Here is a 22,737-nt window from a genome sequence, read left to right as displayed (position 1 = left end):
GCATGCATGCATACATACATACATACATACATACATACATACATACTACATACATACATACATACATACATACATACATACATACATATATATACACATACATACATACATACATACATACATACATACATACATACATACATACATACACATACATACATACATACATACATACATACATACATACATACATACATACATACATACATACATACATACATACATACATACATACATACGTACACATACATACATACATACATACATACATACATACATACATACATACATACATACATACATACATACATACATACATACATACATACATGGATTTATAAGATTTGAAACTACGTCTGTGTCAACGGTTCTTGAATCTTAATCTTACTTCTCAAATTTTCTTTCCAAGGCTTTCACAATTTTCTGTGGTCTAGGTATCAATAATACGATCATGTACAATGAAATGTGCAAGGCTGTCGCAAAGCAGAAAGTTGCCCTTGAAGTTGTGTCTTACCACGCATGCTCCACTCAGTATGACGTCGAGAAGTTGGAGGTACGTATTTTGCCCATCTGTCAAATGACATCATACAGCCATTGACTTTCCCAATAATTGAACAATGACTGTGTTATTGACGCTTGTTGTCGCTCAAGCTTACCATATCGTAATGCACTGGGTAAATTGTTATTCTTTGAAACCAACTCATCAAAGTTTACGATTTTAGACTGGTGGTTTTTTAACGGTATATTCTATTACAATGCATAGCATTAATACTATCGCATATAGAAACAACATATGTGTACTTTCATAATTTGACAGAAAGTGGCTTCTGATATCACAACGTTCACATAGCAAATTATGTTTCATGAACAGAAAACGACAGTACCCGAGAGTAGCCTTGCGAAAATCCATTCTATGGATTTCGATGATTTTGAGCTGGATCCGGACGGAATGTTGAAGGCTTCACTCGGCATCTTTACGGATTCCGGGATGATCGAGAAATTCAACATCAACTACGAGGTAAGGTGGAGAATAAAAATGAGCTGTTTACAAATGTTGTGATTTTCTTTTCTCAAAATGATTATAGATGACTGATTTTCAGTCTAAAGTACTCCTACAAGTCCCCTATGTATCCTTATTACAATTGATCATTCCATTCAGAGACCTTCGACACGGGGACATCATTGATTTAAAAGTGGTTTCTTCGAGCAGCGATAAGGACCAGCAAAAATAGGCATTTCACATTTTGAATTCAAATGTCTTTGGTTTTCAACACATCCGTAAAAGGATTTCCATGCAATGAATAAAATGCTCTCAAAAACAACGAAAACAAAACAAAACAAAACGAATTAAAATAGAAAGAAGTAAGTGACAATTCAAGAAAGTCATTCGAAAGTAGTGCTGCAATCGAGCTTTGCTGAATTGAGTACTCCATTTATTTCTCACACAGACAATGTGTCGGTTTTTGCTCACTGTGCGGAAGAATTATCGCAACGTGTCGTATCACAACTTCCGTCACGCTTTTAATGTGCAGCAAGTCATGTTTGCAATATTACAGGTAAGGAGAAAAATAGTCCTACATTATAATTTTACGACGAAAGCAACGTTCGATCGTAGGCGTTATGTAGTCGCCAACACTGTGTAAATTGACTGCCCCGTTAAGGTAGAATGCGCCTCGGGGACAGATATTTGGACTCTCAAACTTTTCCCATTCTTTTATGATCTACCACTTGTGGGGCTCATTTTGAAGCTGTTGAAGTAAGAAAAACTTTCACCGTCTTAGTTTTCTGAAAATCGAAAACTTTATTTTTCTCCATAAAGTTAACACAGGGATGGCGGCCATTTTGATTTTCAAACATCGGTAAAATATTGAGCAATTTCTTTCTCCAGTACCAAAACTTGCTAGGTGACCCCCCCATTTTTATTCTTGATTTTGAAAGTGAATGGTTGAAGAATTCTTTAGAAAAATTGAGCAAAATTTTAAGTCTTTCACTTTCGAGGCGCGTACTACTTTAATGATTGTTGTAGAAGTAGCTGTTTTTTCACAACAAAAAAAACTTGTTTATGATATTGCAATATAACACTCAGAAATATTTCACATGGCGACTGAGCGACGAATGGCTGTCTGCGTCACGTGTTCTACTTTTGAACAAGATCATACTTGTAAGGCATCTCATTAGTCACACAGTGTATGCAAGGCGACGCAGAAGTACATACTGTTTTGAAGCTTGAATATATTATCGGAGGTTTTTAAAACCTATTTCCCACTAATTCTTTATTTCGTGAGTGTACACCAGCCCTCTCTACTATGAACGAAGCAAACCTGCGACGAGCAATGTAACTTTTAGGAATCGCATACGGGAAAGTTAATTGTATCGGCTTATCTAAATGAATCGTTATTATCGGTCAAGATTCTGAATGATTTCCACGACAAAAACGGGAAAATCTGAGCAGTGTTTTCATTAATGTTCTAGAAGTGAGTCCCGGAGTGATGTGTCGCTCAGACAGTGGTATGGTTTATGTTAGAAAGTCCCTAAAGCGACGAGTCTACGCTACATGTTGAAATTGACTTCAAGGAAATTATAGGAGTTTGAATGATGCGTTCAGCTGGCTGTCTAATATTCACAACTGAATATTTCTTATAATTTTAAGTGTTTTATCCGACGTCATGTCGTTTGAATGGTCTATCTGTCTTGCACTAGATTTTCCATTTACGCGTACTTTCTGTAAATGATGTAGGCCGGTGACGTAGCTGTTGACATTTGAAACATCACTTCATGAGACGAAATAGACAAAAAGACACAACGCTGTGAGATTTTTCGTTAATACGCCCGTATTGTTTAGCTTTCAGAATTGACGTCACATGGCCGTCTAGATATGATGTCTTTGAACGTAACAAGACATCGTGGGTGGAAATTGGAATTAAAGACCAGTTTTGCCGATGCACCAAGCAAATACGTTTGAGCCGTGATATTTCGTCAACGGATTGAAACCTGCCAACGTTTTTTTCATCAAACATGGAGACATATAATGTGTAGATCTTTATTTTTTCTCGCTGTCATGATACAGAGAAAAATCCAGAAACGTGTTCAATACTTTCGAAATTATCGACACCTTTTTGTTCTGTGCATCTCTGCCAACAGTCGTTTTCTGTTTATTTGCAGGGAACTTGTATGAAGGAAATTTTGACAGACGTTGAGCAACTAGCTTTGCTCGTAGGAAGTATTTGTCACGATTTAGATCACAGAGGAACAAACAATGCCTTCCAATTGAAGTAAGTGGGTAATGGCAATATGGAGTTTCAGTATCTATGTATCACTTTTTGGTCGGAGTTTTTCTTTTGTAAGTCAGTAATTTTTCTGGGCCGTGTTAAACACTCATTTTACTGAAGTGGTATAAAATTCAAAATTCAACTGCATTTCGGAAAATATTATCTTATAGCTCTAGGATTTTATGGCTAAATTTCTGTTTAGATAAATTCTAACATGATAACAACATTATCAACGACGGGAAATGGTCAATTTCACTGTACAGACCTCGGATTCACTGGTTGCAGGACTCATAACATGCATGAGCAGCCCGGTGCGTCTGCCCCGGCATTATTGCGCCCTCTTTCGACAGGTTTTTTATATCCGTGTTCAGAACGGTGACCAGCTTGTCGACGGCATTCATTAGTAAGTGTAGCGCATTATGGAACAAAAGTTCATTGCCGAAACTAGACAAAGATTGGGTTTAATTTCTGATGACATTTTTTTCCTACCAAGGAGTCATTCGTCGCTGTCGCAATTATATGGTGCAAAGGCAACAATGGAGTATCATCATTTTAACCACGCAGTCATGATTTTGAACAGTCAGGTAAGAATACACTTTCATCGGGTGTAGTTTGTGCATCTATCTAGATAAACCACAGTCCCCCTGGATGGGGGGGAACTGTGGATGAACGCAGTAGAACCTGCAGCAGACTACATGCAGATGCAGTTTAAGGGAAATATACAACCCAAACTTTTGCTTTCGCTTGAAATGGTTAAATGGTTAGACTGTTCGATGGTCAACTCCTTAATAGTTACCATGTTGTGATATCGACTGTAGCCAACATGTTTTTACATTTGTCTTAAATATTCTTTGAATTACAGGACCACAATATCTTCGCGACACTCACGTCAGAACAGTATACACAAGTTATGAAGCTTTTAAAACATGCAATTCTAGCAACAGACCTTGCCCAGTATTTCAAGTGAGTGTGGATAACTTATTTTGGGATAGAAAATACAACTGATTTTCTATTCTATGAGGTTTCCAAAGCATATTTTACTTCTGTAAGTTCTTGTATTATTTCTCATGTACTTTGTCACTATGCAATGGATGTATTGAATCAGATGTAAAGAAATAATGTTTAAATTAATTTCAAAGACCCAAATCAGCCAAAAGTATCATGCACAGGTATGGAACGACTGCTTAAAGGATCAGAATGATGTGTTGATGGCATCTGCAGTGTACATGCATACCTACAGCATCAATGTCCTCATGCATCACGTAACTCACTGGAATTTTTAAGAAAATATCTGAAAAGTCTCGGTTGATACTCTAGGGCAAACAACGGTCACTAAATTGTAAACAAAGTCACGTACATTGGTTCTTTCAGATTAAGGAACACTTTTACCACACTCACGGAGAGTAGCCAATACAATTGGGAACTCAAGGAGCATAGGGACACACTCAGGTACGGTTGAAGGATCTTAAGATAGTACGCACCTCGAAAGTGAAAGACTCAAACTTTTGCATAAATTTTTGTCAAGGAATCTTTGAACCATTCACTTTCAAAATCAAGAATAACTATCAGGGGTCACGATGCAAATTTTCACAGTGGTACAAGTGAAACAAATTACCCAAGATTTATCGAAGTTTTGACATTCAAAATGGCCAATGTCCCTGCCTTAACACTATTAAGAAAAATAAAAGTTCGATTTTCGAAAAACTAAGACAATGATAAGTTTTCTTACACTAAGAACTTGAAAATCAACCCCAACAAGTGGTATATCAGAAAAGAATTGTAAAAGTTTGAGCGTCTAAACATCTGTACCGAAGCGCATTCTACCTTCAAAATATCTCAAATGATAGTTGCATGTACTCGATAGCTGAAGAGGGTCACCGTATTCTATGAAGTATACAGTAATGATTGAGCAAATCGGCAATGTTTGTACTATAAAACTTTTTATGAACAGGTTATATGCGGATACGCGAATAATCAATCAAATGCAAGGAGAATCTAGCAAGACAATCCACTATCCTCTTGTGGTTTTTTAGTTTTTTTTTTAGATCATGCGACATTGTTTTATCTATTTATATTCCAGGGCAATGTTAATGACGGCGTGTGACGTAGGAGCTATCACAAAGCCGTGGGAAATTCAAAAACATGTAAGTTGTATGTATGCATGTATGGTTATATCATGGTGAGAGAGAGAGAGAGAGAGAGAGAGAGAGAGAGAGAGAGGGGACAGAGAGAGAGAGTGTGTATGTATGAGGGGTGAAGAGAAAGGGAGAGGGAGAAGAAGGGGGAGGGAGACAAGGAGAGGGACTTCCAATGAAAACCTTCGTCGAATCTATTTTCCTTTCAATATTGGTTCAATTAAATTCATTTATTGCGGCTTTACATTCAGATAATTATAGTTTCACTGCTTTGAAAATGCATTTCAGGTGGTTGAGTTGGTAACCAAAGAATTTTTCGCTCAAGGAGATAAGGAAAGAAAAGAACTGAATATTGAACCGCACGTAAGTAATACAAACACATGTACAGTAACGCTAAAATAAAGAAAGGTAAAGTAAGTGAAATACGCAGTGCACCCGCAACACAGTCCCCAACATAATGAAGTATGATCCGTTAATCACGGATTGAAACAAGTCTATTGGAAGTTAATTTACCTTTGTTCGAAATGATACAAAGAAAATAAGCTACAAAGTTTTAATTTGAGAATGCGTAAAAAAGTAAGACGCACTTTTTCCTAGGTGTAGTATTATCCCTTGAATAACGTCAGGTGAAAAGAGCGTGCCTTATGAAGCCATCCATGTCACTTGTACAGGACAGAATTTGATGAAAGTGACGCTGGCCTCCTTGATGTTTACACAGTAAATGCTTATGACTCAAACAATCTCTGTACGAATCCGTAATGCTACATCATTACAGTTATACAACTAAACTAACACCACTTCTACTCACAATCATGCTGTACTACTATTTACTCCTGTCTTCAGGTTATGTTCGATAGAAGTCGGAAAGACGAATTACCACAGATGCAAGTCAGTTTCATTGATACCGTGTGCATTCCGCTATATCAGGTATAATTTAGTCCCCTATACTATCTGCTATATCAAGCATACAAATATACAAATACATCTTTAGTTAATCTTATGCTGCTGTATTTAGCATATTTCCAGTAACCCTTTATTTCAACTTTTTGATAATACAGTCAGTATAATTAAAATGTTCGCTAAAACTTCACCCGAAGGATGTAAGTTCAAGTATATGTATAAGCTATATCGACAGCAAAATGCTTTCGAGGGGTTGCAAATTGTTTTTATCGCTTTCATATCGTCATATTGGAGTTGGGCACTTAGCATAATACAGAATGATGATATTGAAACGTAAAAGACTCGCCATCTGATCTTTAATGTGCTTTTAGGCTTTACAGAAAATTGACTCGAAACTCAACGTGATGTATGAAGGAGTGAAAGCCAATCGACTTAAGTGGTCCTCCTTGATTACAAGAAGAAAATCAGCCGGGGACGCATCAAGGGGAACATCAGCCAGCGATGGTCTGCACGCCGGCGAGGCGACCAAGACAAACAGACTAAGAAAATCGTCAAAAAATATATAGGTTATTGGTCAGATCGAAAAGGCGGGTGCCATTTATTCTTCTTGGTCTTGAGACCTGACTTTACAGTATATATAAATAACAGAATGATGTTATAGAGCCATGGCACACTTCACTGATTAATATCTATGGCCATGTAAAAGAGGCTTGTCATTATTATTTGCAGCTGGAATTTGTTGAAAGACTGTATATTTGTAAAAAATGTATTCAGAAGAAGATGATTTGGAAGACATCAGGTTTGATCTTCAAATTTTGAGAATGATCTGGGATGATCTATATCAAAGGATTAGATATATGCAACGGACATAACTACAAAACTTTTTCGAGCGACCATATCTTTTATTACACGTTATCACTGCTTTGCAGGCTATGGGGATATCTCGTTATAATCAGGGAAGGTGTCGTTATTCGAGTCGCCGCGATGAGGCGATAATTTCATTTGCTACCAACTTGTATTATGGGGTGATTTTAGTTTATTGAGAAATACTTATCCAGCTGCAATGGGAAACGTTCAGTTGACGGGATTTACGAATCTTTGTCAGACGGGTGTCTTGAAGCGACACTTGGTTTTCTCACGAGAATGGATTGTTGTGATCTTGTAAAATAAACGAAATTTACAAAACTATAACCTTCATCTGTGCTTTGTTAGTCCCCAGCGGACGAAGCCCGGGGTACTTACGGATTGGCCTTCGTCCGTACGTGCGTCCGTGCATCCGTCCGTCGTCCGTCCACGCTGATAACTCAGACATGCCTAACCCAATTCAAATTTTGAATAAGAATAATATGTGGCATACATTTGCATGTCCATTGTTTCGGATTTAGCATGCAGAATTTGTGCTACTTTGTATCATTAGTGATTTTTAGGAAAAGTGTTTCCAGTGAGACTGCGCCAAAGTTGATGAAACTTTGTGCAGGTTGGTCAGACAGAGCTTTAATATCGAACATTATCATACATGCTATGCCTGTATTGCCATTCTCCTATTGTTCACACGGTACTGATATGAACCCATATTTTAACTTGTGAAAATACGAATTATATTTTCACTGTAACCGAACGACTTTCAGTTACGCGTACGCGTGACCTTCGTTAGTATATGTACACATAAAACAGCTGAGCGAATAAGACAAATTACAATCCGAAACGTCATTATCATAAAGGTCAAAATATTGTTGTTTGCAGTCACTTCATGGGCATTGCACTTAGGCAAAAGTACAATTGTACCAAAACATACAAACAAACGTATTGAAAATTTGTATCATTTGCCGACACCTGTCACTGCCGGTCCCATACGTTGCAGTATTTCGTGTCGTCTACGCTGCTGAAGATTACACCATGGAAGTGTCATTACACGTAAAGATATCGGTTGACAGAGCATCATGATAGAACCGCTTTACGACAAGTTCCCTGTTGAATGAGCTTAAAATATCTGGGTGATGAATTACATCGTTTACAGTCGTAAATGAGCCACGAAAATCCAACCGCACTGAAAATACTCGCGACAGACAAGGTTGAAGGTGCACATGATATTTCCGATTTGTACCTGTCAGTTCACAGGTCATGATCGTGTCTGGTGGCACCGATGCGGTGCGGGTTTCAGATACAATGTACCATCTAGGGAAAGTCAAACTTTCGCTTCGGTTGTTAAGGAAGTTTAGTTCTATTTAGGCAAACCAGGAAGGAAAATTTACGAGCAGACGACGGAAATACCTTTGAAATGTACTTTTATTCGTACAGCAACAAAATCACGAACGAGTTACGACACTACAGCTTACAGTGTACTCACTTCATGAATTCACTAATCCGCTTACTGAGATGGTAAATTCGGCATATTTGACGTCTGAAAACATGTATAATTCTTCGAGATAAACTGACTGGTACGGGTATTATATCCACTGTATATGCAGTCATAGATGTCGCAGAGCTGCTTGCTCTGAGCTCTCAGCTGTTCATACTCGATAAGAGTTTGAGCGTGGCGCGAGTATTTGACCCGATTTTGGCGGCCTCATAACTTTCACGCAGGGATGAGGTTATGTATTAAAACACGAAAACACACCCATTTTGTGAACTTCCGCCTATGTTTTACATCCATCGTCATTTTAAAGTAAAAATAAATCTTCTTCAAATTGTGAAAACCTGTGTCGACATCGTAATATTTAAATTGTTTGCTGTAAAAGTGCTCCATAAACCCTCCTTTGCAGTGGAATGGCCCAATAGCGGAATAATATCAAGAAGTGATACGGTTGTCATCACTCCTTAGCAACCAACTTTTTATGAGTACAGACTGGAGGAAGCAAGGTCGACTTCAAGTTGATTTCGTTGCTAATTTCGGAGCGTCTGTAGGAAAGCATTCATAACCAAAGCATGCATGTATGATAAAGGGGTTATTACACGCAGTTAGGGCGATACCGCGTCGTATCCTCGTGATGTGTCCGTATTTTGACTCGTTGCTGCGCAACTCGTCAAAATAGGGACACATCACTCGAATACGACGCGGTATCGCCCAAACTTCGTGTAATAACCCCTAAAAAACATGTGGCAGTATTGTGCCGATTGATTACTTATTTGCATATTTAATGAATTTTCATAATTCGGGTAAAATGTCAAGTAATACTTATTCAAATTTGATGAAACTTGTCACAGATGTAGATATACCAGAGCCACAATATTGTGCAAAGACATTTAGCGGTACCACGTTAATTGTCTCGCTATTTGACATATTTAATGAAGTTTCGTAATTTGGGTGGAATATGTCAAGAAAGACTGCATCAAATTTGATGAAACTTAATACACATGTTGACCTAATATTGCTTTAAGAGTGTACAAAGACGTTTATCAGTATCACGTCAATTTATTTCAAATTTACATATTTAATGAACTTCCCTAATTAGTGACATGTCCAGAAATACAGCATCAAATTTGATGGGACAGTATAAGTATATGGTGATGCAAGCAACGTGTCACACGGGACGAAGGGAATCTACATTTATTCTACCGCCTTTGGATCTCCCCTGCCAATCGAATACCTGAAAGAAATTTCCCTAAGGACTCCTAAAAGTACCCCACCTTATCTAATCGAAGTTTGGAAATGGTATCAGGGAGAAATTCGAGGAATACTGGAAGAAGTGCGTGTGGCATCCGGCAGTCTCTCCGACTCGATGGCAAATGGTTCTCATGAGCATGACATTGTAAACACTAAACTGAAAGCTATGTCATGTCCCTGACACGTTCAGTCCAGAGAAACCACCAAGAATTTCTACAAATAATTGGTAACAAGATAAAAAGAGTAATAGACGATATGCAATCGGAAGTTCGTCTTCTGACTGCAAGAATTGAACATTTGGCAATGAGAGTTAGAATGGAAATCAAAACAATATAGACCTACCGGCGAATATTACCCTGACATAATCGTCATAACTTCAAACCTACCAGCTGATGACATCAAATTATAATTATGAATAATTATATTTTACATGATAATGGCATTCACAATGCATCTTCCCCAATTAATTTGGCGAAGATGCCCGATTGTTTCTTAGTTAAATGTCTTCTAGAAAGAATGTAAACACTTTGTTTTTCAAGTTGACTGGATTAAAGTTTACCTTCCTGTAGACGCTTTTCATCCAAAAATTGACCTGCTAGGTGGCTGTTTCCAAACAAAGTCATTTATATGCTTGAACATAAGCTACATCTGCAAAGCTAGTTTACTTATTAGAATTTCGACAGAAAAACGGAAAATTCGGTAATTTTGGGAACTTTTGTCCGTTCCGGCGGAGCTTTTTTCCTCTTGGGGATACCGAAAAAACGCCCTCACACGGCGGAATACTCGCCTCTGCTTCCTTGAGAGGGGCAACATTTTCTTGTTTAAATACTACAGTTCTCTCTACCTGGAATACGTGTACACTACAGTAGTCTATACCTGAAAACCACGTATAGGGTACCTCCATTGTTTTGGTTACCAAGTTGAACGAAGATACACTGTAAGGAAAGCAGTACCCGAGTTTATTTTTTCCTTTATGCAGCCATTTTTGTGAAACTCTAGGGAAAAATGTGAAGATACATGATAAAAACTGTGTTTTACTGCTAGGGATGTGGAAATTCAGGTGAGGAGAAAGCTTCATAAAATGCTTTCCCCTCAAGGAAGAAGAGTCGAGTCTCGGCCGTGTGGGGGCGTTTTGGGCACCCTGACCAAAAAAGTTCCGCCGCAGCGGTTAAAGTTGCCGGTCAAACATTCGTAGAAAACATTCACATTGAAATCATATTCTGTTTTGAAGAACGTGTACTCCATACGACAGCAACGTTAATCATTAAATATTTATGTCCCTCGACAAAATACAGTAGATTATGAAACATTGCAGTAAATTTCGAACTGTTATGTGCGTTTTTAGCATAATAAGATACATCTATCATGTGTAAGTGTCTGTGTGTATTTGTGTCTGTGTATATATATGTATGTATGTGTGTGTATGTATGTATGTATGTATGTATGTATGTATGTATGTATGTGTGTGTATGTATGTATGTATGTGTGTGTGTATGTATGTGTCTCTGTGTCAGTCTGATCAATATATCTATGCATGTATCATGTATACACACAAACCTCAGGAACGAAAAGTAAGTTTTGAATGTTAATGTACTATGTATATGTATATATATATATATATATATATATATATATATATATATATATATATATATATATATATATATATATATATATATATATATATATATCTGTGTGCTACACGTTATATCGTTGAACATGCATGTATATTTATATTTGGGTCATTTCATTCAGTCCTTGCCGAGTCAAGTAGTTAACGGCATGAATTTGCGGCAATTGGCAAACACTCAGTGGACCACTGTCATTGATATTGACCTCCTATTGTTTGTGTACTGGGAATTCAGTAATGTCAGTTTTATTACACGTCAGCAGGTTTATATTCCTTATTTGACATGACCGGCCATGAGTTGAATTGTCGGGTTACTACGAATCAGTGGAACTCAAAGATTCCAGTTTGTCGAGGGCGCTGCTTAGTTTTCCTATCTTCTCTACGTCATCCACTCCGAGCTTCTTGAAGGCATAGTCATAGAAAAACTCCGGCGCCTATGGGGAGATATGGAAAACTGTTAAGGTGGGGCGCAGCTCAGGGACAGATATTCGGACTCTCAAAAGTTTAAATACTCTTTTGGCCTACCACTTGTGGAGCTCATTTTGAAGCTTAAAGTATAAATAAAATTTCACCGGCTTAGTTTTGTGAAAATCGGGAATTTAATTTTTCCATACAGATAACACAGTGATTGCGACTATTTTGAATTTAAAAATCGGTAAATATTGGGTAACTTGTTTCTCTAGTACCAACATTTGCTCGGAAGCCCGATTTTTATTCTTGATTTGAAAGAGAATGCTTTATAGTTTGCTTGATGAAAGTTTGAGTAAAAGTTTAAGTCTTATTTTCGCGGCGCGAACTACCTTAAGCTCCCATAAGATTTCAGGTTAAAACGTACATGCGATTCTTCTAAGTTTACCATTTGATATATCACTGCAGCCATTGGTCATGGATGCAATCATATGCTGAGTCTCCAGTGTTGACACGCGAACTGTTAAATGATAAAGCCAAACATACCTCTATTCGCAGGTACATCATCGACACAAGGTTTGGTCCTGTCAGGTCTTCACTCATACTGACAAGAAAACAGTGAGACAACTGTTTCAAGGGTCATAAGCTACTCATGCACTATAATATCTCCTTCAGAGGAACAAAAAGCGTTTTGATTTGAATCATAAGCCAGTCAACAATAATCAAAGAAATCGACGTATCGTACTTAGTAATTAAATGTTACGTTGATGGTGGTGATAATGACTACGACAATAATGATGATAATGGTAAAGGTGACGACGACAATAGTGGCGAAGATTATGATAATGGTGATGATGGTGAACATGTTGTTGAAAACGATATTTTGTTTTGTTTTATCTATCATTATATACCGCTATAGTTGTACGAAAATCATCACTGATTTGCTTAGTGTACTGATTACATTTGAATAATATGAGACAGCTTCAAAAACACAGACAAACTACCAAAATTATGGTCGGATACCGATGGTTGTGAACATGGAACACAATATAGATGAATCTGAGATCAACAGTTGGCAATCCATCGATAGCTCAAGAATTATTGTGTCTCCGTACATCGTATTTTGCACAATATATACCGAGGGCGATCAATATTTCTCAATGCAGTCGACACATATATGTATGTCAGTACACACATACTGACGCAAGATTAAAATTACAAGGACACACACAAGTATTATCGTTATAAAACTTACAATTGAAGATCATTCTGTGCTAGCCACACTTCGACAGCCTTTTTACTCCATTTCTTCGCAGGATGATATCTCATCGATGGTTTGATTCTATCTGTTGAGGTGACGTTCTTGGAAATAGATACGGTCTTTCCATGTTTACCAATTCGTTTCACCAAATCGTCCATACCTTTACTGACAGATGTAGTGAAATCGACGTATAATCTCTGCGCAACAACAAGTCCAAGCCAGTTTCTTGGTTTGTAGTTTTCCAGTCTTAGAGGAATGATGTGTTTGCCGTTTTCCATGGCATATTCAGCTTCTGTGTGGAAGAGCATATATTTGACTCTTCAATAATTTGCCCTTGGGTAAAGTTACCCTCAACCAAGTAGAAAATAACGTTGTGCAGGATCGCATGAGGAAGACATACATCAAACAAATGGGACCTAAAATGGTTTTGATGCGGTGTTCACCAAGTAAAAGCGGCACATAAGAGATGGTAAAGAGTTTATTCAGCAGACATCGCCCCTTCACATCAGCATTGATAAATGTAAGATGCCTTCGTGTTTGGGGTTTCCATAGTGAACGCAAGCGAAATTTATCAAGATGTTGCAGGCAAAAAACCTCTAAATCTCTGCACAGCTTCCAAAAAATCATGAAAATTGCGATAAACTCACCTCGTCTACAGTTTGGACTTTCGTAGTATGCCTCCGCGATGCAAATTAAGACAACCGATGCATTGTCGACCGCTTCAGCCATAGATTCTGTCAGAGATCCGCCCATTTTCTCAACGTCTAGCCATACAGCATAGCCATTCCTTTCAAGGTGCTTCTTGATCTTAACGATCAATGTCTGAAATCGCCACGGGTAACTGATCATGATGTGCCCGCCTTGATTGGTCGATCGGTCGATGACTGCCTTTTCCTTCACTGTGAAAAAAGAACGTTGCCGAGTCGTAAATTTGCTTAACATCAGTCAAGATTCATATAAAGTATGTATACAAAAGGTCAAACACGCGCAATTCTTAAAACTTCAAAGTGTTGAGATGTGTTCGGTGTTACTTTAATTTCCTCGTACGAATTATTCACGATCGAAGCACCGTTCACTTGACCAATTCAACCTGAGTCCAGAGGCAGACTTTCGATATCGCTAATCTCTAGCGTCGGCGTTCAATGTTAGAAATAAGAAGTGCCAAGTATCTATTACATGATACTCTGAGCGACATTTTTTGGGTATTGTTATCTGGATTGATACAACAAATACGATTTAACTCCGTACAGTACGATGAACAGTTTTGTGCATTAAGGTATAGAAGGGCAGATTTTCGGACTCTCTGCTAGTACAGGACTTGGTTCAAGTCGTGACTGTGTAAAAGATAGTCATTTAAGCAAATTATAACGCATTACGTTTTGTGTGAATTGGTTTCACTGAAATGAATACAATCCGTCTTCACGGAGTCGTGTAGTGGAATATGCGCGTGTGTGAGGTGATCGCTCTGGGGAGTGCAAATAAATCTGCCGCTATGCCACATAGCGGTTAGAAAAAAAATCACGATTACTCTACTACATCGAACTCAAAAAATTATTTTTTATTCTCAGAAGTGTACCAAGTCTAATGCATCACTAGTGGGCGCCAACTTCTACGTTCAGGTGAAAATATAATTTTGAACGGCTTATTTTTGAGAAAAAAGAAAATTATATGCCATGTTGAAATCTAAATGTCGGTAACGATGATATGTACTTATTTGATTTTCTTGTACCAAATTTTCAGATTTTGGTGACAGTTTTCGAAAGGGAATGGTTTAAAAGTTGTTTGCGGAAAGTGTCAGCCAACGTTTAACATTCTCTTTCAATATCGAGACGCGCACTACTTAAAGCAGCGTGTGCTGTACACTTTACCTACTGCCAGAGTTCGGACTTACACTCATCACTTAAGAACACTAGCTACGCAATGTGGAACGCATAAAATCACATACCGATTTTAGCTTTATTTTGATAGTTTAGTCATGCCACTGTAGGATGAGCAAAATGTGCTGACTGTGTAACTTCCTAGGTATCAAAAATGCCCACGCTTCTATTAGTGTATACTAGTTTTTTAAAGTTTCACCTTTTGTATCTTGTAAGTTGGAGAGGGCGCCATTTGCAGCCTTCTTGAGTCTCCTACTTCCGGTAGATTGGAATTTTAGAAGTGCTTTGATGATGTCGTTGTTTTCTTTAACTTCGTCTTTACAATCAGCATTGAATGAAAGCTGGTAAATCGTTTCAACACCGTAGTACTGCTCTGCTTCTTTGACTCTGTTCATGAGTTGATTACAGACTTTTAAAATTCCCGCTCTCAGTAATGTCTTGTGGTGATTCTTGTTGCTTGCAGTCGCTGGCAAGGAATACGCTATTTCCTAAAATATGAAAAGGTAAACATTTTAAAACAAGAAACGTCTAGAGTTAATGGCAAGGTAGTTCGTGTTTAAAAAAAATTGTGAAAAAAGGTGAAAATATGACAACGTTCGTCTTGCTACAGTCAGGGAAAGTGAGTACCTGTATGAGGAAAGAATATTGCCTCACATTGACATGGCACTATACACACATGCACTGCTCTGACCAGTTGAATCTGAAGAAATGGACACAAGTACGGCAAGCATGTTGCATTTCAGAGTGACAAAGTCGGTGAAAATTTTCGAAAGGTCCAGCTGATTATCATCGGGTTTCGGCTCGATGAATTGGTCAAGGACAACTTATCAGGACAAGAACGACCTCGGTCTAGTATCATGATGACAATGATAATGACCTCTGGATGCGAAAACCAAGCAACGAAAAGGAGCATTATGAACATATACCGCTTATTTAAGTTTGATCACGTGAAAGTCCTGCAGTCATTTCTAAAAGCTTGCCAATCTATAACAATGACAATTTCTCGATACATGATATCACCATCGCGATATTTTAAATGAATAAAAGGACAAATACGATAAAAAATGTTACCTCAATTGAGAATGTTTCGTCGTTCTCAAAAGAAATGATTTCTTTGGATGAATCTGATATGTCATTGTCGTGCAAGATCATCAGGCAGTGTGTGACCGTATCGTCGTCCGTATAAGTGTCCATCATATCACGGTCTAAATTCACCACGTCTAAAACCATGTGAGCCAGCAACTTGAAGATTACATGTTCCGAGTGTTTGTACTGGTTCATGATGTCATTTATACCTCGCTCCTGGAAGTACGATCGATTTATTCCTCCTTTAAGACAGTTCCATACAATTCCCAGGTGACAGTAGGTGATCATATTAACATCCTGAAAATGTAGAATCGCTTTGTTACTGAAATCCATGGTTTTCAATCATTTGAACGTCAAGCTCACATCGTAATCATCGTGTATAAAATTGTGCCTCATAGTGTGTGAAAGCTACAGTGGTAAATACTTCATTTTTTTAAATGCATCAAAGTTTGGTTATGACGCATAAGGTCCTACAAATATATTTCTCCACATTATTGCTCCATTTACAATGGAATGTTCGTGGACATAAACGGTTTGGTGTTATGATCCCATGCCTACCTCACAAAATTATGATCATTGTTCATTCAATTTTCAGCTTTCAATGTTGCCAAGCATTGGTGCTACTTAGGTTGAAATAAAATAATTGTGTGAAGACAACAAGACAAATGTAAACAGTTTGAAAGCTAGCATACGTTTAGAAAACATTGCCTGGACGCAACTTGAAGGTAAAAGTTTGGGTCTTACAGGGTATTTGTGTGAATCTTAAAAAGTTGAAATAACAAATACACTGTACTTTCTCCACCTCCTGCAATGGAAGACTTTCGTCTCTTGACTCATATTTTAAGACTGGGGTCGACAGGGAGCCCTGTCATATTGTTCGGCATCTTGATAGATATGTGAGCGAAAGGCAAAAATAAATTTAATTACGATTGATCAGACGGAAGGGTAGGGAAGTAATTTATGTCAGTTACCAGCAATTATTTTTATAATGAGTTGATTATTGCTGCTTCACCAAAACTCATGGTCTATATGGTCTTAATGGAATCTCATATGATTTCAGGACAAGAACTCGGCCAAAACAGCAAAATTTGGAACTTTTAACAATGGGGTTGTTTTTTCCCCTTACCAGTTTGCCATCTTTCACTTTGCTGGTACTGATCACACTGGCCGGCTTCTTCAAAAGACGGAAAATTTCGTCAAGGAATCCATTGTCCTTCACACACTGACAACCAATACGGCTGTTATCACATAACCTGAGAATCTGTCTCAAGATTAGCATATACAACTTCCCGCTTTCAGTGACGTCATTGTCAAGTTCAATGGGCAGGCTCTTGTACAATAAAGATGCACATTCACAAAGCTTATCAGCGAGTCCTTCACAGGCAAACTGGTCCCAGAGAACTCGTACACTTTCCAGGTCTTTCCAAATCTCTTCCGTGAAAATCTTAAAAACATAATCCGAGAACGCATCATTGATTTGGTTGACCGCCATCTTCAGGTTTTCTTCAGTGCCAGTTTTAAGCTTTTTGATCCCGTTTTCGATTTCAAACTTGGCCTTGATGACGTTGGCATGACTTTCTAGAAAATCTATCTCAGGATGCTCGAGCTTTCTTCTTTTGTATTCCTGGAGGTACGTCTTTGCCGTTTCATCCTGGACGGTTTGGGGTTTTGGCTCAACGACGTTGTTGCGGTGACTTGCACCAGATCCCATCCTATTTGCTACCTGTGACTGCCCTTAGATACTGAAATAAAATGAAAAAAACAAACTAAATGGGATCATTATAGGGCAGCATTGAATGTGCGAATGGGTGAACAATCGAACGAACGAATGCATAATAAAGATGAATCAAAGGAAACCATGTTTCTCTTTGTTAGTTAGATTTTAGTGTTTGAAGAGTAGCGATATAGACTTCAAAGGATGAAAATATCATTATCACAGGAAATGTGAAAATAAGTTAATTAGTTACGTTTTCTTTTCCACTTTCCTTCAAAACAATTCGATCATTTATTGCATGGATGCCTTTTTGTAATTAAATGAACATATTTATGCAGCATGCCCACTATGTACATATCTAACTTACATTTTGCCATTCTTTGCATCCGTTAATGTCTGGGCCAGTAATGCTAACTTTTGATGATTTTTTCACTATTTTTTTTTATAGTCAATAATAATTTCTTGGTCATCTCCCAAAAGCATGTTGAGAGACAGAGAATTCGGCTAGTCAACTCAGTCTATACATATGTAAACTGCATTGTTGTTGTTGACAAGTGAATTCTGGTCCGGACTAGTATTAAAATGTGAACAGTAACAATGCATTTTACACATACAGATGCTAAGTTTGCACGCTATAGTGGATGTTTCAACATTCATAAGGGAGTAGAATAAGAACTTGATATTGACATACAAAATAAAAATAATGAAAAAATCATCAAAAACTAGCATTACTGGCCCTTTAAGTAAGGACTTGTATCATTATTGCTTTCATACGTCACAAGTTCGCGTTCAAAGCGGATGAACGCTGGATCCGAGAATGTCAAGACCAGCTAACAATGGTGAAATGCCTGCCTGCAATAACCGCACTTAATAACACTGGATAAGTCAAAAATAGTGACAATGTCACTGGTCGCTCCCATATAGTTATCAAAACAAGCTAAAATCAGCTAAAAGATTTTTTATCACAAATAGAAACAATTCCCCCAATAAAATAAAATTATACAAATTTCACCAGAATTTGATCAAATCTTACTGACGTCACCCGTAAAAACCTCTACACTAAGTTTCAACTCAATCGGACGTGTGGTTTCAGAGTTAAAAAAAATTTTTGATCAAAAATGAAAAAAATGGCCAAAAAATGCAAATATGTAAATTTCACCACGATTTTCCCAGATTTGAGAAAGGTCACTCCTATGCACTTCCATACCAAGTTTCAAATCAATCAGACTTGTGGTTTCAGAGAGAAGATTTTTTGACCAAAAATGGAATAAATTACAAAAAAATTCATGAAAAATAGCAAGTCCAAGATACTGACCCAAGATGTGCACAATCATTTCAGGTCAGCCCAAAGTACTTACATGCTAATTTTTCATCTAATCTGCTCAGTGGCTATTGAGATTTTCAATAAAATGTAAACTTGTAAACATATATACATATGGCTATGGGAGCTAACAAACGACCCAATGGTCGACAGAGCTCTGCTGTGTTATGAAGAGAGCAACGTTTTGTGACATATGTATTGATGAAGAAGGTTGAGATCTTTGATAGCTCATTCAGGATGGCCTGACCTAAAATGGCAAAATTAGCTGCAAAAATACAAAATTGATGATTTCATCATAATTATGTATAAAAATGTATACCAAATATCAAAGCTATCACATGAGTAACTTTTGAGAAACAAATATTTTGACCAAAAACGGCAAAAACTGACCCAAAAATACAAAAATTGAAGATTTCATCAAATTTCACTATATCACACTAAGAGAACCCCCAGGAACCTGTATACCAAATATCAAAGGCATCAGACAAGTAGTTTTTGAGAAACACATTTTTTGACCAAAAATGGCAAAAATTGCACCAAAAATACAAAATTGCAGATTTCATCATATATTCTGTATATCATATTTAGTTTATCTGTAGGAACCTGTATACCAAATATCAAGTCAGACGAGCGGTTTTGATGAAATAAATTTTTGACCAAAAATGACAAAAAATTCCTTAAAAATACAGATTTGCTTATTTCATCATAATTTGAACAAATCCAAGTTGGGCTATCCCTAGGGACCTGTATACCAAATATCAAAGCTGTCAGACGAGCGGTTTTGATGAAATAAATTTTTGACCAAAAATGACAAAAAAATTCCTTAAAAAAAAGATTGGCTTATTTCATTACAATTTGAACAAATCCAAGTTGGGCTATCCCTAGGGACCTGTATACCAAATATCAAAGCTGTCAGACGAGCGGTTTTGATGAAATAAATTTTTGACCAAAAATGACAAAAAAATTCCTTAAAAATACAGATTTGCTTATTTCATCACAATTTGAACAAATCCAAGTTGGGTTATCCCTAGGGACCTGTATAACAAATATCAAAGCTGTCAGACAAGCGGTTTTGATGAAATAAATTTTTGACCAAAAATGACAAAAAAATTCCTTAAAAATACAGATTTGCATATTTCATCACAATTTGAACAAATCCAAGTTGGGTTATCCCTAGGGACCTGTATACCAAATATCAAAGCTGTCTGACCAGCGGTTATGAAGAAGGATATTTTACCAAAAACGCCTTTTTTGGCACTAATTTGCATATTTTTGGCAATGACAACTTCAGTTGAACAAAATCTCATCTACAGCCCATCATCCATCTACACACCAAATATCAAGATGAAATGTGCAGCGGTTTTGGAGTTTTTGATGTTGACGGACAGACATACAGACATACAGACATACAGACATACAGACATACAGACATTTTCCTAGCCTATAAGAATAGCTTCCATTGCCATATATACATATGGCTATGGGAGCTAAAAACTCTTTGTGATTGTCTCCAAGACTTGATCGTTTCGCAAAGTACGGATTTGCTGTCCAACCACCACAGTACGGGCTTTATTTGCTATCCACGTAGTTTTCTCTACAGCATCATAAATATTTGTCCTTGCTAACGCCAGTCTAGCTATATTGCGGCAATTTAGGCAAATGGTAGCGTATCCATGGTTCAAATGTAGAAAGAATAAAAGAATACGAATAAAATATTCAGGTCGTCACTATGAAAACACTTGTCAAGTGCAGCCTGGCTATTTAAAGCCTTAAAATGTGTACTCAACAGCTACAAATTAGCGAATTTTCAGTATGTGTTGTTTGTGCATTGAACTCGCCGGACGGACAACAGGCCTCCTAAGAACCACAGTCCCACCACGAACATTTGTCAGGTTTGAGGAGGGACCATGTAATAGTGTAATAAGTATGAGTGGCTGACAGAAGTCACCATAAATGATATGGAAGAGGGTCGAGTACGTTATATAACACTGTCTGCCCATGAATAGATCGGCATGCGCTGTCGGCCTGAGTTGACTCTGGCATGTCGTCGACTGTCAGCAGTCATACAACAGGCGGTCCTTAGCTGGGTAGTCTGCTAAGGACATAGACTACCCAGCTAAGGAGCGCCTGTGCATAAACTGTTATTGAACGTGGCTTGAAAGCTCCGGATACTACCAAACAAGAATATTGAAACTAACCTGAGCGAACTAGAACTGTTCTCTGCAATCCTACACTGGGGAGCCCAACAAAATGCCTTTGAAATGCGAGAGCTTACCGTAGTATTCATCATATCACTGGAGTACAAAGACATCACTAGATAGAATGCAATATATGATCTCTACGGTGTAGGATTCCGCGTCAATTCACGTTCGAATTCATGTTTTGGATGCTGGCAGTGAACAACAACGACGAGATCACTGGATCTTTGAGTATGGATAAACGGAAACGAATAATCATCATTAAGATAAGGGGCCTTTAAACGATTTTTACTTGCCTATGGGTCAGTTGCGGTTTCTAGGGTGACCGAGTATCAACAAATCGATTGCGGAAGTAGGTCACTTTGTGGCACGTAGCAACCAGTAACTGCAGTAATAATATCGCTTGCGTTGAGTCGAGTGCCTGTGACTCCTCACATGAAAGTGAGCAATGGAATTGTTCAGATGTACAACGATTGTCAGCTGTCCTCTAGTGTGTTGTCAGTTACTGTATCTGATCGATAACTTAGGCCGTACAGTTACACCCTTGTTCACGAGGATGATTTGTGACTCTTGACTGTTCAGTACTCGTGCATGCAAGTTTATACCAGCGGGTAGATCACTGACATAGGCTAGTACGAAATAAATTCTTTGTTGCTGTCAACTTCAGAAACGTTTTGCTAGCTAGAGTACATACTGCATTGTGAACTTTCCCTACCTGATTCAATACTATATGAAGCACTCATGATTTTTAAATATGTTATTTACATCGTTTCATGAAAGACACTGAAATTTCCGGCCGATACATCAGCCGTGTCTCACGGCTGTGACCCAAGATGACCCCATTTGAGGCGGCGAATAGCCTATGCCAACGACAAGCAAGGTGCTTATTTATGACACAAATAGAAACACACCCCATAGTTTCTAACGAAAGCAAGATATCTAGACTCAAAGTCTAACTACGATTATTACGTTGGTTAAATGGATACGATACTTTCACATTTTGATTTGAATTGACACCTTCTACCGGCATGATATACGGCACGGTACAGTAATATGCGACTTTCGTGTAGGTCTACCGCGGCCGACTGTCTCAACACTTCTTCAAGCAGTCGTCTTAAATAGGTACATGTTGTAGGTTTAGATACGGTCTTCAAGAAAAAAAGCAAATTGCTCCACTGTTAAGATGAAAAATCGATGTCGAATATAGTCAAGCTTGAAAACCTACCTGTACTTTAATGTTTATCAGAACAGCTGTAGATATCCTGCACCTGTTTCGTCATAACGTCTTGTGGATTGGTAAGCTTAGCTTGTCAGGGCTTGTCCGCATCTGTATT

The 22,737-nt window shown here is 37.8% G+C and overlaps 2 protein-coding genes across 6 annotated transcripts in view; one reads left to right on the top strand and one right to left on the bottom strand.

Moving 5' to 3' along the window:
- LOC139116724 (dual 3',5'-cyclic-AMP and -GMP phosphodiesterase 11A-like) overlaps positions 1-7,489 on the top strand; it is a 116,071-nt gene extending 108,582 nt beyond the window's left edge. For all 5 annotated transcript variants that reach the window (XM_070679333.1, XM_070679331.1, XM_070679335.1 and 2 more), the window contains 11 exons: positions 410-553; positions 872-1,018; positions 1,449-1,556; positions 3,163-3,272; positions 3,763-3,853; positions 4,132-4,232; positions 4,641-4,718; positions 5,350-5,413; positions 5,693-5,767; positions 6,248-6,331; positions 6,676-7,489. In XM_070679333.1, coding sequence (XP_070535434.1) covers positions 410-553; positions 872-1,018; positions 1,449-1,556; positions 3,163-3,272; positions 3,763-3,853; positions 4,132-4,232; positions 4,641-4,718; positions 5,350-5,413; positions 5,693-5,767; positions 6,248-6,331; positions 6,676-6,870 — 1,197 coding nt within the window. In that variant the 3' untranslated portion in view covers positions 6,871-7,489. The remainder of the gene's footprint in view (positions 1-409; positions 554-871; positions 1,019-1,448; positions 1,557-3,162; positions 3,273-3,762; positions 3,854-4,131; positions 4,233-4,640; positions 4,719-5,349; positions 5,414-5,692; positions 5,768-6,247; positions 6,332-6,675) is intronic.
- Positions 7,490-11,369: 3,880 nt separating this feature from the next.
- Positions 11,370-21,627, bottom strand: LOC139116707 (uncharacterized). The gene is made up of 8 exons (XM_070679305.1): positions 21,404-21,627; positions 17,297-17,912; positions 16,156-16,467; positions 15,284-15,572; positions 13,855-14,106; positions 13,202-13,499; positions 12,493-12,550; positions 11,370-11,972 (listed from the first exon to the last, which is right to left on the bottom strand). The coding sequence occupies exons 2-8, from the start codon at positions 17,879-17,881 to the stop codon at positions 11,853-11,855; spliced, it is 1,914 nt and encodes a 637-aa protein (XP_070535406.1). The 5' UTR covers positions 17,882-17,912; positions 21,404-21,627; the 3' UTR covers positions 11,370-11,852.
- Between the last annotated feature and the right edge of the window lie 1,110 nt (positions 21,628-22,737).

The sequence above is a fragment of the Ptychodera flava genome, chromosome 18, assembly GCF_041260155.1.
Source record: "Ptychodera flava strain L36383 chromosome 18, AS_Pfla_20210202, whole genome shotgun sequence".
Lineage (NCBI taxonomy): Eukaryota > Metazoa > Hemichordata > Enteropneusta > Ptychoderidae > Ptychodera > Ptychodera flava.
This window is presented reverse-complemented; position numbering and strand designations above follow the sequence as displayed.

Bases quoted from the DNA above. Each gene is read 5' to 3' on its own strand.
- LOC139116707 (XM_070679305.1), bottom strand. From the start codon at position 17,881: ATGGGATCTGGTGCAAGTCACCGCAACAACGTCGTTGAGCCAAAACCC. The intron at 16,468-17,296 runs GTAAGGGGAAAA...CTACATTTTCAG, and splicing joins AAGTGAAAGATGGCAAACTG to GATGTTAATATGATCACCTA. The intron at 12,551-13,201 runs GTAAGTTTTATA...TTTTCTTGTCAG, and splicing joins GCACAGAATGATCTTCAATT to TATGAGTGAAGACCTGACAG.